Source organism: Mustela nivalis (genome assembly GCF_964662115.1).
Source record: "Mustela nivalis genome assembly, chromosome: 1".
NCBI classification, from domain to species: Eukaryota; Metazoa; Chordata; class Mammalia; order Carnivora; family Mustelidae; genus Mustela; species Mustela nivalis.
In genome coordinates this window covers 210,511,442-210,525,492 of record NC_139020.1, presented here as the reverse complement: position 1 = coordinate 210,525,492, position 14,051 = coordinate 210,511,442, and the positions used below count along the sequence as shown (strand labels likewise).

Sequence of the window (14,051 nt, the reverse complement as noted above, 5' to 3'; positions counted from 1 at the left end):
CTCTCTCCACTTTTCTGTGATTCTTAAATTAAAAGTCAAGGGGAATAAGGGGTTACCCACCCCCTCTGGGGGGGGGTGGGAGGAGTTAGTCTGTTGTGTCAAGATAGTTAAGTGTTATATGTGGTTGTTGACTGTGTTTGTATGGAGGGCAGAGCGTCAGCGTCTCTAACCCCTGCACTGTTCAAGGGTGAAAGGGACAGCTCTGCTGTTGGAACCACCCAGATTGCGGTATTTTGCAAGGCAGCCCTCACTGACTGATGCACCGCCTCGGGTTTTTGCAGTGACAAAAACTGAGATTTAGAGGTGTTTTTGTGGGCCCTGAGGTAATCACATGGTCCTTGCCCTTAAGGGACCTGGTGCTCTCCAGGGAGCTGAGGTCAGCCTCCAGCAAGGGTGAGAAACGGGATGAGGACGCCGCAGGCAAAGGAGGCCACGTGAGAGAATGAGAAAGTGGCTGCCACCCGGAGGGCCGGGGCTGAGCCGCGGGACTTACCAGAGCTCAGAAAGGGTTTGCCACAAAGAGGGCAGCTGGAGTGGCCAAGGAAGGTCCCTTGCGCCAGCTGATGCCCGTTGACACATTCCTTCTTCTCTCTAGCATCCTGACCCTTGTCCTTTAGAACCACTGGGCTCTTCCCCTGTGGGGGACAGAAGTGAACCTTAGAACGCCTCGTGCGTTCAGACCTACCTCGAATCATGGGGCTCCAGGGCCAGGGGCGTACTGGAAAACTGGAGAAAGTAGAGGGAGGTTGTCCCTGGCCCAGCCCCCTGACCTTCTCCTTCTGCCTGGTGACCCGACAGCGTAGGGAGCTCAGTCTGCGCTTTACCCTGGTGCTTCTGTTACTCCGCTCAACCTTGTTGGCGCCGTCCTCGCTCCTAAGGGAAGGAAAGATGGACGAGGGGGGACAGCAGGGCCAGAGGGCCATTTTCAGCCTGTCCTGCCAATTGCTCCCGGACCCCACCTGGAATCTGTCTCCTCCCCGCACCCCCTAGTCCTGTTTCTCTTCTATGGTCTCTCAACCCTCTTCTTCTGCCTCTCACTTATTCACTCAACAAACATTTATGAATATTTGCAAAGTTCCAGGAACTGTGGGGCTCGGTTTACAGAGGGTACTGCAATGTGGTCTCAAGCTTGGGGGTCCCTCCGTGCGCAAGACTGGCTCCTGGCTCTGTCCATGTCTGCCTCCTCCCTCTGATTCACCCCAACCCCTATATCTAATCAGCTTACAAATCCTACTCATTCTTCCTTTGGGATCTCTCTCAAATCCCGCTCCTCTCTTTCCCCTAACACTCTGGCCCCAGATCGCTGTCACGCCCCTACTGGATTAGCGGTACCCCCTCATTTAATAAATACAGTTGATCCTTAAACAACATAGAGGCTAGGGTCCCCAACCCCCTGCACAGTCACAAATCCATGTATAAATTCTGACTCCCCACAGTGTAACTACTCATCGCCTACTGTTGATCAGAAGCCTTACGGATACCATCTACAGTCAATGAACACGTATCCTATGTGTTAGAGCTATTAGGTACTGGGTTCTAACAATAAAGTAAAGGAGAGAAAATATATTTACAGCCCTACATTCTATTTATTGAAAAAAAAATTCATATATCAGTGGACCCGTGTATTTCAAGCCCGCATTGTTCAAGGATCAGCTGTATTCATTATAATATCAGCCGCCAACAAACCCAGCGCCTGTAGAACCTGTTCACTGGCGGGAGATCCCACCCCTCCAGGCTGCAGCCCCTGCCTGTGCTCCCCATCATCAGTCACCGAAGACTGGTGCTCCCTAAGGTCACCGAGGTGACCTGGCCTCTGCTGACTTCCCTCCCCTTCCCTCTTCTCCCAGCCCCACCTGACACCATTCCTCAGGCCTTGCCCTTTCTCCAGGAAGGCTTCTCTTTATTTCCCCCATACTCCTCTCCATGGGTTGGCAAACTCCTACTCGTCCATTGAAGACCAGCTCAAGCCGTCACCTCCTCCAGGAAGTCTTCGTCTGCCCTCCCAGCGTGCAAGAGGAGCCTTCCCAGGCCCCCCCACCACCGTTGCCCTGGCAGTTCCAGGGAGGGGACTGGGCTCCACCTCCCACCCCCAGTTTAGGACTGCGGGAAAGCGAGCGCAGATCAGTGCAAGCCCCAGCCCAAAGCGCCCCCCTGTGGTAGCTCCGCACACTTACTCAGACAGGAACTCGAACCAGGTGAGGTTGGAGCGGGCTCCTCCGGGGCTGCCTGACAAGCGAGCCCTCTGCCGGGCCCTGCGGGGTCAGAGCGGACAGACCCCTGGGTCAGCGGCCTCTCCTTCCCCAGCTGCCCCATCTCCTGCCTTCTCTCTCCCACCCTGTGCCCCCTGGAGACCTCACCATCCCTCCCACTGTGTGCTCCCTCCATGGTCACTGTGACTGGTTTTCCATCTTGGTCAGACAAAATCGGCACGTCAGGAAGATTTTCTAGCCAATGGCCGCGTCTTGGGAAAGAGGCACTGTTTCTCATTTGTACGAAGGTACGTCATGGCCTCACTCGCCCTTGGCTCATGTCCCTTCTCCTTGCCCACATGAGTCCCTCCCCCCACCTCTCCAGTCCTTGTTTCTCGACCCTGTCTCCCTGTCTTCTTCACGCCTGTGCCCCGCCTGTCCACTCCTGCACTGTCCCCCTCCGCTTCTCCCCCATACTTGTCCTCCGCGTCTGTCTTCCCGCCCCTGCTCCCCCACACTTACCCATGGTACTGCCGAAGTTCTTGAAGCACCTGCTGGACAATCAGCCTGGGCAGGGGGCAGGGGGGGAGTGTGGGTAAAACAACTCACAGGTGCCCCAAGTCATAGACATGTTCCCCCAGATGAGCTATGATTCCCAAACAGGGCCCCCTGGTCCTGATGCAGACCCTGACTGGGAGACCCAACCCATTTCCCCTGATGCTCTATTGAGAACCCTTCTGAGAAGCCTGGTTGTCTCCTCTGGGATAAGGATGGTGTGGGAGAGAAGCCCCAGGTTATGGGGGATTGGGGTGGGACCCCAGCCATGACCCCGCGGCTTGTCCCCTGGGGTCCCCGCCCCACTGTCAGGGAGACACTCACACGTGCTCGGGCTCCACGTGGTCCTTTTCCATGCACTCCAGCACCGGGGGCTCCAAACCTGGAAGCAGCCCCCACCCCAGGAGAGACAGGAGTGAGAGGACTCTGGGGCAGACCAGCCCTGCCTGGGTCCCCAGTGACCCATCTGGCACAACTGGAGACCTTCCCGATGGGGCCTGCTGTTTGGTGGGAGAGGCATCAAGAGGGCAGAGAGCCGTTTGATGTGGCAGGGGGGGAGGTCGGGGTGCCAGGTGGTGGGTATTATAGAGGGCACGGATTGCATGGAGCACTGGGTGTGGTGAAAAAATAATGATACTGTTATACTGAAAATAAATAAATGAAAAAAAAAAAAGAGGGCAGAGAGCCAGTGTCGGGGGTGCACCCCTGGGTCTTAAGATGGTAGACAATGTGCCAAGTGCTTTGCTTGTGGACCTGTGGACGCTCCAAGGAGCCTTAAGGAGATACGCTTGTTGTTCCATTCTTGTTTTTTCTTTTTAAGATTTACTTATTTATTTTATAGAGACAGCGGGGCAGGGAGGGGCAAAAGAGAGAGAGAGAGAAAGGATCTCAAGCAGACTCCCAGCTGAGCGCAGGGCCAACCTGGGGCTCCATCTCCTGACCCTGAGATCACGACCTGAGCCAAAATCAAGAGTCAGAGATTCAACAGAGTCACTTGGACACCCCTGATTCTTACAGAGAAAGCCGCAGGCTCAGAGACTTACTGGAAAGTGGTAGCTTTGGGTTTATAGACTTCAGGTCCCTCTGAAAGCAGAGAGACACAAGATGTTAGGACAGGGATCCAGAGATAAGGAGAGACATAAAGTAGGGGAGAGAGGTAGAGACAGAAGATGAGCCCTAGGGGAGCAAAGGGATTGTAGTGGTGCAGTCCCGTGGGGCTGAAGACCCTGGGGGTGGGATGGGGAAAGGGAAGGGGAGAGGCTGGTGCTGGATGCCTCTCCCCGTCCACACGCCCCCCACCCCCACCCCAGGAATTCTGCCCAGTTCCTGCCCATGGGACCCTAAGCCCCCGCCCCCCCCATCAGTAGGTCTTTCCTCTCTCAGGCCCATCTGGGGCCCCATCCAGGGACCCCTTCAGCAGAAACCCCCACCCTTTTGGTTTGAATGCGGGAACCCTCCCTGCCCCCCTGGCTGGGCTACCTTGAGCAGTTGGACTGGGCGCGTCCAAAGCCGGAGAGATTTCCAGGGAGCTGATCTCATCGAAGGACGCGGGAACGGACCGTGACCTCACTCTTTTCTCAGGGCTGTCACATTCCTGCGGGGAATAAGCATCTCGCTAAGCTAGGGAGGCAGTGAAGGGGTGCCGGCAAGCTCCCCAGTTGAAGGGTCCACAGCCACCACCTCCAGCCGCAGGCAGGGGCTCCGCTCAGCCCTGGGCATGGGGCTGGACCTCTGCAGCAGCGTCTGAAGCTTGGAGCCATACCTTCCCCAGCCGTGGGTTGCAGTCCTGGCCAAGGATGTCCTCAGCTGTGGGCTAGAGCCCCAAAACTCTGAGCTCCAGATTCCAGCCCATCAGGGATCGCTCCCCAGGTCATGGTCCCGGGCAAAGATGCCCCAGACACGGGCTACGGCCCTTGAGGCTGGGATCACAGACCTGAGACAAGATCTGGCAGGAGCGAGCGGGGCTTCCTTCTAGCTGCAAAGATGCGGAGACGATCTCCCCCACCCCCCGGATCATGGGTTGTACTTGTAACTGGGGATCCCCTCCCGTGGGCCCCCCACCCCGGCGAAGAACCCTCAGTCTGGGGCTGGACTCTTAGTACTCGGGGACTGCCTAATCTTGGGGTACCCCAAGGACAGCCCCGCTTGACAGGTAAGTCCCACCAGCTACCAGTGAGGAGCTCCTTCCCATCCGCCACGCTGGCCTCTGGGCCCGGAGTTGTGCTATTCATTGTCAAGGTGGCTGGCTGGAGGCTGTCTGTACCCACCTTGCCTGGGTGCTCTACTGGGGCCGCATCCCCAGACAGACACTCCTGGGTCCAGGCCTGCAGGTCCTCTCCCGGCAGGTTCAGAGCAAGGCTGGCCAGCGTCCGAGGGAGACAGGGCCCCTCCTTCACAGCTGACGCCTCAGGGCTGAGCCTGGTGGAAGAAATGAGGAAGGCAGGTCTTCAGGGTGTCTCTTCTATCAGCGGTTGCCCCGGCGCCAGCATCCAGGGGTCTGGGGGGACCCGCAGGGTGATCCTTCTGGGGCAGGGAGGAGTGGTCAGAATCTGGAGGGGTGTTTGGTTCCCTCCATCACGGGGGTCATCCGGGGAGCCTTGCTGGGGCATTTGCAGGGCGATCCGTGTCTTTGAATGGTGGACACATTTTGAACATCTTTGAATGGCAGAAAAATCATATTGGATTTCTACTTGCAGTGAGTTGGGGAGGGTGTTAAGGGAGGCAGGTGGGGGTGGCCCGCCTTGGCCTCCTACTGAGTGTGGAATCAAGCACACGCCTGCGTTTTAATCCCAAGTGCATCTGTGGGTCTGTGCACCCCCGCGGGCTCGTCGCACACGAAGGCTTTTCTGTATGGGGTGGACGGGGTGCGTGTGCAAGCCTGCAGGGCACGTGTGCACGTTGGGGATTGTGCGTGCCCGCAGCGTGAGCCCGCGGTCTTCATTTTGGGGTGGAGTGTGTTTCACTCAGAGTGCGGGTGCTGGCCTGAGCATGAGGACTGTGTGCCCGCAGGGGTGCGGCCCTGCCCTGTCCTAGGTGTGTGTCACGGAAGGCTGTTGGCGGCACGCGCTGACCTCTGCCAGCTCTCGGAGCAGCTCCGCGACCTCTCCCAGCTGCGTCTCCGAGGCAGGCCCTGGGACTCCGCGGGGCAGGACACGGTCGATGTTCTTCCGGCCTCTTCGTTGGGGGGACCGCTGTCCCTGGCTTCCCCAGGCTGGCTGCGGGAAAAGGTCCCAAGGCCCAGATCCTGGAGATACTCGCTGCCCTGCAGGGCCCCCAAGTCCAGGCTGAGGTCCTCCAGGCTGTCCCCGAGCTGCCCAGGCATACCGTCCTCCTGTTGGCCGGTGTTGGGGAAGGGGAGAGGAAGGCATTGACGGATGGCAGCAGACACCCCGGCACCGAGTCCCTGCCCAGCCCCCTCCCGTCCAAGCGGGGCTCAGCGCCCTGCTCGTGGCAGGTGGGGTGGAATAGGGATAGGCCCCCCAGCACTCCGTCTAACCTGGGCCTTCAAGGCCTCATTTCTGAAAAGGGGCCAGAGGTCTGGGCTTCGACCTGAAGTCACCTCACTGCTGGCATTCCCTCTAATGGGCTTGACCTCAGCCCTGCCCCCTTCCCCGGGCTTGTTCAAGGTCTTCGAATGCAACTGCGCAGGCCCAAGTTATTCTGGACACTAATGCAGAGTTTCAGGCCGTGTCGGGGCTCCCAGTCAATGTCCCTGGGCAGCGTGGGGCATCTCGGCAGGTCAGGACCCCACCTCGGGCACAAACTCAGAGGGTGTGCCCTCACACTCAGGAATCCAGAACAATCAGGTTAGTGTCGTATGTTTTTATAAGTCGGATGATAGGAGGGGATCCACGCCAGCCAACGAGTTACCAAAATGTTAAATAAGGACAGTATTGGACCCTGCGCTCTACCGCTCACGTGGCTCCCATCCACTGTTCCTGGCTCTGCTCCTTCCGACCCCAGAGCGCTTAAGCCAATCCCTTTCCCTCCAGGACAGGTAGGAGCTCAGGGGGCACATTACAAAAGGCTCCAGGGTCAGCCGCCTCCACTTCTGGCCCCTCTGGAGCCTCAGGCCGCCCGCAGTGTGCCAGGCCCCGTCAGACACTGAAGACCCACAGACGTGGTTGACCACGCGGCAGCCACCAACCGCGAACACACTGCCACCCGGCCACCCCAAACTAAACAGGCCTTATCCTTACTGCCGCAGTCACTCCACCACAAGGGGGCATTGTTAACCCACTTTCCGGATCAAAAGACTGAGGCTCAGGGAGGCAGGAAGACCCGCCCCGGAACACAGGGCGAAACCAATGGCAGAGCCGGACTCAAACTCAGGTCTGTCCAGATGCAAGCCCTATGCTCTTTCTCTCCTGTCTCTCTCCTTCTCCTATCCCTTTTCTCTTCTCTCGTGCCCTCCAAATCATTCTATTTGCCTTCCCCCCCCCTCCCCCAGTCAGGGAACTTGCCTTTTCCTCTCCTTGGAAAACCTCTTCTCCCAGCCCCCATACAGCTCAGCCTGGAGAACTCCTATTCATCCTTCAAAAGCCAGCTTGGGCATACCCTCCAGGCTGTCTTCCTGACTCCTCGAGACTAGGGTTCTTCTTCTGGGTTGTCGTGATCTGTTCCCTGGGGACTTTCCTTGTTCAGACCTTTGTTGGGACAGACCTCAGAGAGGATTTGGTGGGTAGGAGAGTGAGTGAGTGGGCCTCTCGCATTGCTTCCTGCAAAGCCAATACTGAGACGTGGCCCCAGCATCTCTGTGGTCTCAGGCAGCCCTCAATGGACTGTCCCAATTGGTGACCTGAAGGGGCTACTGAGGGGATATGCCCTCCACATGGACTCTACAAAACACCCACAAGAGGGGTGCCTGACTGCCTCAGTGGGTAGAGCATGCGACTTTTTTTTTTTTAAGGTTTATTTATATATTTTCAAAACAGAGAGAGAGAGAGAAAACAAAGGTGAGTGCAGGCAGAGGGGCAGAGGGAGAGGGAAAGAGAGAATCTTAAGCAGACATCACACTGAGCACAGAGCCCAATGGAGGGCTCGATCCCAGCACCCTGAGATCATGAACTGAGCTGAAACCAAGAGTCGGATGCTTAACCAACTGAGCCACCCAGGAGCCCCGAGCATGTGACTCTTGACCTTGGGGTCATGAGTTCAAGGTCCATGTTGGGTGTAGAGTTACTTTAAAATAAATAAATAAATAAATAAATAAATAAATAGCTAGCTAGATAGGTGGTGATGTTAATAAATGTGATTTTATTTAATTTTTTAAAAGATTTTTTAAAAAACTTATTTATTTGACCGACAGAGATCACAAGTAGGCAGAGAGGCAGGCAGAGAGAGAGGAAGAGAAGCAGGCTCCCTGCTGAGCAGAGAGCCTGATGCAGGGCTGGATCCTAGGACCCTGAGATCATGACCTGAACTGATGGCTGAGGCTTAACCCACTGAGCCACCCAGGTGCCCAATAAATGTGATTTTTAAAAACATCCTCTGGAGCACCTCTCCCTCTGTACCTTCCCCCAGTATTGCTCTCTCTCTTTCAAATAAATAAATAAAGTCTTTAGGGGGAGCTCCTGGGTGGCTCAGTCGGTTAAGTGTCTGCCTTTGGCTCAGGTTATGGTCCCAGGGTCCTGGGATCAGGTGCTGTATCTGGCTCCCTGCTCAGCAAGGAGCTCGCTTCTCCCTCTCCCTCTGCCTCTCCCCCTATTTATGCTCTGTGTGTGTGTGTGTGTGTGTCAAATAAAGAAATAAGGGGTGCCTGGGTGGCTCAGTGGGTTAAGCCGCTGCCTTCGGCTCAGGTCATGATCCCAGGGTCCTGGGATCGAGTCCTGCATCCGGGTCTCTGCTCAGCTGGGAGCCTGCGTCCTTCTCTCTCTCTCTGCCTGCCTCTCTGCCTGCTTGTGATCTCTCTCTGTCAAATAAATGAATAAAATCTTAAAAAAAAAAAAAAGAAATAAAAAAAAAAACCTTAAAAAAAAATTCCTCAGGATAGGATTGCCAGTTAAATTTGGATTTCGGATAAACAACAAGTACTTTTTTAGTGTAAGTATATCCCAAAACATTGCACTAGTTGACATTGGAATCTAACTGGGTGTCCGATCATTTTGTTTGCTCCGTCTTGCCACCCCACCCCTGGACCATTTGGCTAGGCAGGGCCTGTCCTCAGCAGGTGAGGGAGGGCAGGGAGGCCCCCTGCTAACGCTGGGCGTGGGGGATTTCCAGAGAAGCATCCAATGCAAAGTCGAAAATGCCAAGTGCCGGGTAAGAGGAGCTGTGCAGGATCCCTCGGAGCTCTCCGCGGTGTTTACCCCTTCCTTCCTCTTGGCACCCATTTATCCTGCAATGGGCGTGGGTTGCTCCGACGCTGGGCGGCTGTGAAGCGAGCTGTGAACATGGGCGTGCAGAGAGCCCGCTGGAGTCCCTGCTTTCAGTGCCTCTGGGCCGACGCCGGGAAGGAGGATTGTTGGAGCGGCCGTAATTCCGGGTTTGACTTCCGGAGCACGCGCCCTCCTGTTGGCATGACCTCTCTTTCTCCGGAATCTCTCCTTTGCACTGTCGAGGCTTGTCCCTCCCACCTCCGCGGCGCTCCTTCTCCGCCTCCGCCTCCTCCCTCTGTCCTGTATGTACCACGGTCCCTCTTCTTCCGCCTCTGGTCGCGGCTGGCTCAGGGTCGCCTGTCCCTCCTGTGACCCGGGCAGCAGCCTCCGGGCGGGTCTCTACTTTCCCCACATCACTCCTGCCCCATCCCTGGTGCCTGGACAACCTCTATTGACTCCTGTTCTCCTCTGCCGCTGCCTGAAAGGTTTCCTTGTGTCTCTGGTTTTTATCCTTCTGTAAATATAAACATGTCAGGACAGCCTCTTGGCCTGGGCCCCCCCCCTCCTGCATCTGGCCTCCCTCACCAGAGGCAGAAGTGGGAACCTGGCCAGAGCTGGGGGTGGCAGGGGTGGTGGGCAGCGGCGGGCACAGGCTGTCCTAGCTCCGGGCAGCAGGTACACTGAGGGAGGCAGGGGAGGGGAGCCTCATCCTTTGCTGGGGACCCCAAATCTTTCCTCCGACATGGCCTGGGTAAGAAAAGGCAGGAGCCGACCCCATGGGGGACCTTTCCAGGCATCTGACTAAACAGTGTATTCTGACCCTGACACCCCAGAGAGGATGCAATAAATCCAGGCTCTCGCTGCATGGACCCTGGGGAGCCTTGGGGGATGGGCTCCGCCCGTCAGACTCAGAGGCGAGATGTCCCAGGAATGCTCACTCTGCAGAAGGGCTTACTGGGTGCAGCGTTGGACAGTACATGGATAAACTGGTTTTTAAAAACGTGAATAGTTGTTTAGTTCATCGTCTATTGGCCAGCGTGGCACAACCAGGCAGCTTCGAGCATGTTGTTTCTCTGGTTCCGTTTAATCAGGTAAGAAAGAAGATCGGTATCGAACAGAAGAGCAAAAAATGACAGGGCAGATGGACCCTGAGGGGCTCGCAAGGTCGGAAAACCTCAGTCAAGGTTTGCATCCCTGGTATGACCTTTACTAGCTCAGCGTGACCTCAGGCAAATCCCAAGCCCTCTCTAGGTCTCAGTTTTCTCATCTGAAAAATGGGTGCAAGGCTGCCGTCTTGTAGGAGTCCTTGCTGTGCGGATACAGTGGGATGATGTGTGCCCATCGCAAGCCCAGGGCCAGCGGAAGCAGACCTGATGGTGCTTGCTGTTCTATTTCGGGGGTCAGGGCTCTCCCTCCGAGGGAGCCGTGGCTGTGTCAGATGCAGTCACACAGCCCATCCCCTGCCCTCCCAGAGCTACATGCAGGGGGAGGGATGGTTTAACCCAGCCGTTATAATCAAGTATGGTAGAATGTTCCAGAAAGCGGGTTGAAGAACTGAGCAGGGGGCAGCAGGCTCTGTCTGAAGGGACAGGAGTTCTGGATTGGAATGTTACTTAGAAAATCCCCTCTAGTGGCGCCTGGTGGCTCAGTAGGTTAAATTCTCTGCCTTTGGCTCGGGTCATGATCCCAGAGTCCTGGGATCGAGCTCCGCTTCGGGCTCTCTGCTCGGCGGGGAGCCTGCTTCCTCCTCTCTCTCTTTCTGCCTGCCCCTCTGCCTACCTGTGATCTTTGTCTGTCAAATAAATAAATAAAATCTTTAAAAAGGAAAAAAAAAAAGAAAAAAGAAAAAAAAAATCCCCTCTCTTGTAAAGCACGAAACCCAGAGTAATCAAAGGTGTAAGAAACCTATTAAGTACCACTCAATTAGGAAAAGTTAGACAATCTTTAGACAGCTTCCATCACACAACGAAACCCAAAAAAACCCAATTTCTGACCACATAAAATAGCATCCACATGACACGTAAGTGGTCTCTTGAACTCACCAAGTTTCACACATCAGTCACATTTCATATAGTTTAAAAAAGCTCTGCCTCTTGGGGTGCCTGGCTGGCTCAGTCAGTAAAGCATGGGACTCTTAATCTCAGGGTCATGAGTTCAAACACCACATTGGGTGTGGAGTCTACTTAAAAAAATAAAAAGAAAGAAAAGGAAAAAGAAAAGATCTACGTCTTACCAGTTAGGAGACCGTAGATTTTCAAGAAGTCCTACTAGATATAAAAAAAGAAGGAGGGAAGGAAGGAAGGAAGGAACCAACCAGGGTGTCTTCCTGGAGGAGGTGACAGCCAGTGAAGCCTTGAGGAACAAATAGGAGTCAGCTAGGCAGAAGCTACAGGCAGGGGCATTCCAGGCATCAAAAGAACAGGGTGTTCAGAAGCCTGAAGGCTTGGGAGGTCCTGGTGATTTCCAACAACTGGCAAGAGTTCCTTACTGGCTGGAGGTGTAGAGGGGGAACCTGGGCCAGATTAGCAGGCCTGGTGGGTCAAGCAAGAATTTTTTCTTTTTTAAAAAGATTTTATTTATTTATTTGACACAGATGGGGGATGAGAGAGAGAGAGAGAGAGAGAGATAGATAGATGCGGGGCTCGATCCCAGGACCCTGAGATCATGACCTCAGCCAAAGGCAGACACTTAACCCACTGAGTCACCCAGGCGCCCTGCGCTGTATGCTTTAACTGTCCCAGACCCTCCTTCCTGAGTGTGGGGGGCAGTGCCAAACACCACCAACCCACCCCGGTAAAGACATGCCTCCCCAGATGCGTGGAGGGGGCTGCCTGCGGAGGGCTGTCAGCTGTCAGACCCCTGCCCGGAAGTCACACCTCTTCTTGGGCCGCCCACAGGCCGTCACTGATCCATGTGGAGACCTAATGGTCTGCTCGGCTCAGCCTGACTTGAGGCTGCTGTAGCTCAGAGCTCCCCGGGGAAGCTTTGTCTTCCTGTTGCATCCACCCACCCAACCATCTAACCGTCTTTCCTCCCGTCCGTCCACCCATCCATGGATCAATTCTTCCTTCTTCCATCCGTCCGTTCAGCTGCCTTCTACTGATCGCTCCCTCCCTCCCCTTTTCCACGAGCGATTCTGGTCTCCTGCTCTATAAAATGGGATCAGAACCACTCAGCCAAGTTTTAACGACAGTTCTCTGAAAAAAAAAAAATGCACGTAAGGTGCCTGGTTGAGTGCCTGTGTGTCTCAATGTACTTGCTGCCACCGGCGTCATCTGCTCCGGCCCGTCTCCGCCATCGGATACCTGCCTGTGTATCCTCCATGCCGGGGAAGTCCGGGTGCTCAGGCCTCCAGGCTCCGCCTCTGCTCTCGGTGGCCGAGGCTGCAGCCTCAGGGTCAAAGGGCTGGACGCATGGCTTGGGCTCGGACCCTGTGGAGAAAGGAGGGACCAGGTGTCAGGGCCAAGGCGGAAGGGCTGAGGAGCGGGCGTCTGAGTTTCGTATCTGCTGCTGCTCCGCTGGGGCTCAGTCTTCTCATCTATAAGATGGGTTGGTGGAGGAAGATGGTCTTGATGACTTTTAAGCCAGCCTACATGCCATCACCTCCTTGTCCTGTGCCTGTGGCAGACAGTTGTGTTCAATCATGAGGCTCTTTCCTGCGGATCCGTCACCCCCTTAGGTTGTCCCCACCCCCCACCAGGGACAGCATCTCAGCAGCTATCTCCAGTTAGTCAGAGGGGGCTCTTGAGATGACGCTGGTTGGCTAAGCCTGCTCTGGCCAAGAAAAGCCCTCATTCAATAGAGTGAGTCCTTGAGATCAAATTCAAGCGCCCAGCGTCCACATTTGTAGGGTCCCTAATGGTGGGACTTCTGGCTACTTCTGCCCTGATGCTGTATTTGGAGTTTCAGGGACCTCTTGGTGCCCTGGGATAGAGGAGAAAACCAGGGCTTTAGGGTCAAGCAGACTGTGTCCTTGTCTGGACCTGTCGCTAACGGTTGCCCACCCCTTGTGGAAGGCAGCTTGAGGCTCAGTTTCCTCACCAGGAAGGTGGATGTGGATGCTTTCAGAGCTTTGCGGAGGGCGAAGGGGCCCAGCATGTGTGGCCCCTGGCCAGTCTTGCCCATCTTTCTTGCTGTCTAGGTCAGGAGATATCAAGTCTGGGACTGAGCCTCCTGCTGTGCGAGGAGTGGGTACCCCCTTTTCTGCCCCGCTGCCTCTTACAGCTTAGTGAGAGCGATCACCCTATTCAAATCCCTGCAGAGGTTCCTCCTTGCCTGCAGGAAGAACACCTAGACTCTTGGCCCAGTCACCAAAGTCCCCCAGGGTATTCCTTCTGTGCCTTGTGCGTGCTCCCGCAGGACTGTTGCATGAGACTCCCCCCCTCCATTCCTGCCCGGAGGCTGCCTGCCTCAAGACCTCACTCTATTTCTTCCAGAAATCTCTGTCCGCTCCCCACCTACGGTGCCTCTCTCACAGGCACTTCATTTCACAGCATTGTCTTGCCATCTGGACTCCCTTCACTCCTCCATCCCCGCTCAAGACATCCCAGGCTCTGCTGAAACCAGGGAGGTGGCAGGAGAGTACCTGGAGGAGAGGCCTGGAGAGGTGGGTAGCGGCGGAGGAGAGGGGAGACCAGTGGAGGGGTACATGGAGGGACGGACCAGACCAGCGAGTTCTTAACAGGCGCAATGGCGGCTTCAGGTGAGGCTGAGATGGGGTGGGGGAGTGGGACGTCAGGTGTTTTTTTAGCTAGCTTGGGTCCCCTGTGGCTGGGTGACCCCCATGTTCTGGTTTGCTGGGGACAGTCCTACTTAACGCTGAGCCAGGGTGATTATGAGCAACATCCCCTTTCATTCTCCAAAGGGTCTGGCAGAGGGGAAGGTCAATGGTGTCCCTTTATCCCAACAGGGCTGTCTGCACCCGCTCACGCCCCCTCTCCTCCTGGCAACGGACCTGCAAACACTGCTCCAAGTTCTGGGACCCTGAAAC

General features: G+C 55.7%; 1 protein-coding gene across 6 annotated transcripts in view; it reads right to left on the bottom strand.

Moving 5' to 3' along the window:
* The window catches only part of ARHGEF18 (Rho/Rac guanine nucleotide exchange factor 18), an 81,070-nt gene that overhangs the window by 57,670 nt on the left and 9,349 nt on the right, over positions 1–14,051 (bottom strand). For 3 of the 6 annotated variants that reach the window (XM_082732695.1, XM_082732694.1, XM_082732692.1), the window contains exons 2-10: positions 12,371–12,492; positions 5,816–6,075; positions 5,012–5,162; positions 4,224–4,338; positions 3,069–3,126; positions 2,712–2,756; positions 2,175–2,252; positions 771–873; positions 494–635 (exon numbers count right to left, since the gene is read on the bottom strand). In XM_082732695.1, coding sequence (XP_082588821.1) covers positions 494–635; positions 771–873; positions 2,175–2,252; positions 2,712–2,756; positions 3,069–3,126; positions 4,224–4,338; positions 5,012–5,162; positions 5,816–6,075; positions 12,371–12,385 — 967 coding nt within the window. In that variant the 5' untranslated portion in view covers positions 12,386–12,492. Of the gene's footprint in view, positions 1–493; positions 636–770; positions 874–2,174; positions 2,253–2,711; positions 2,757–3,068; positions 3,127–4,223; positions 4,339–5,011; positions 5,163–5,815; positions 6,076–9,052; positions 9,576–12,366; positions 12,493–14,051 lie in introns of those variants that run through there. The other 3 variants (XM_082732697.1, XM_082732696.1, XM_082732693.1) reach the window with 2 other exon arrangements.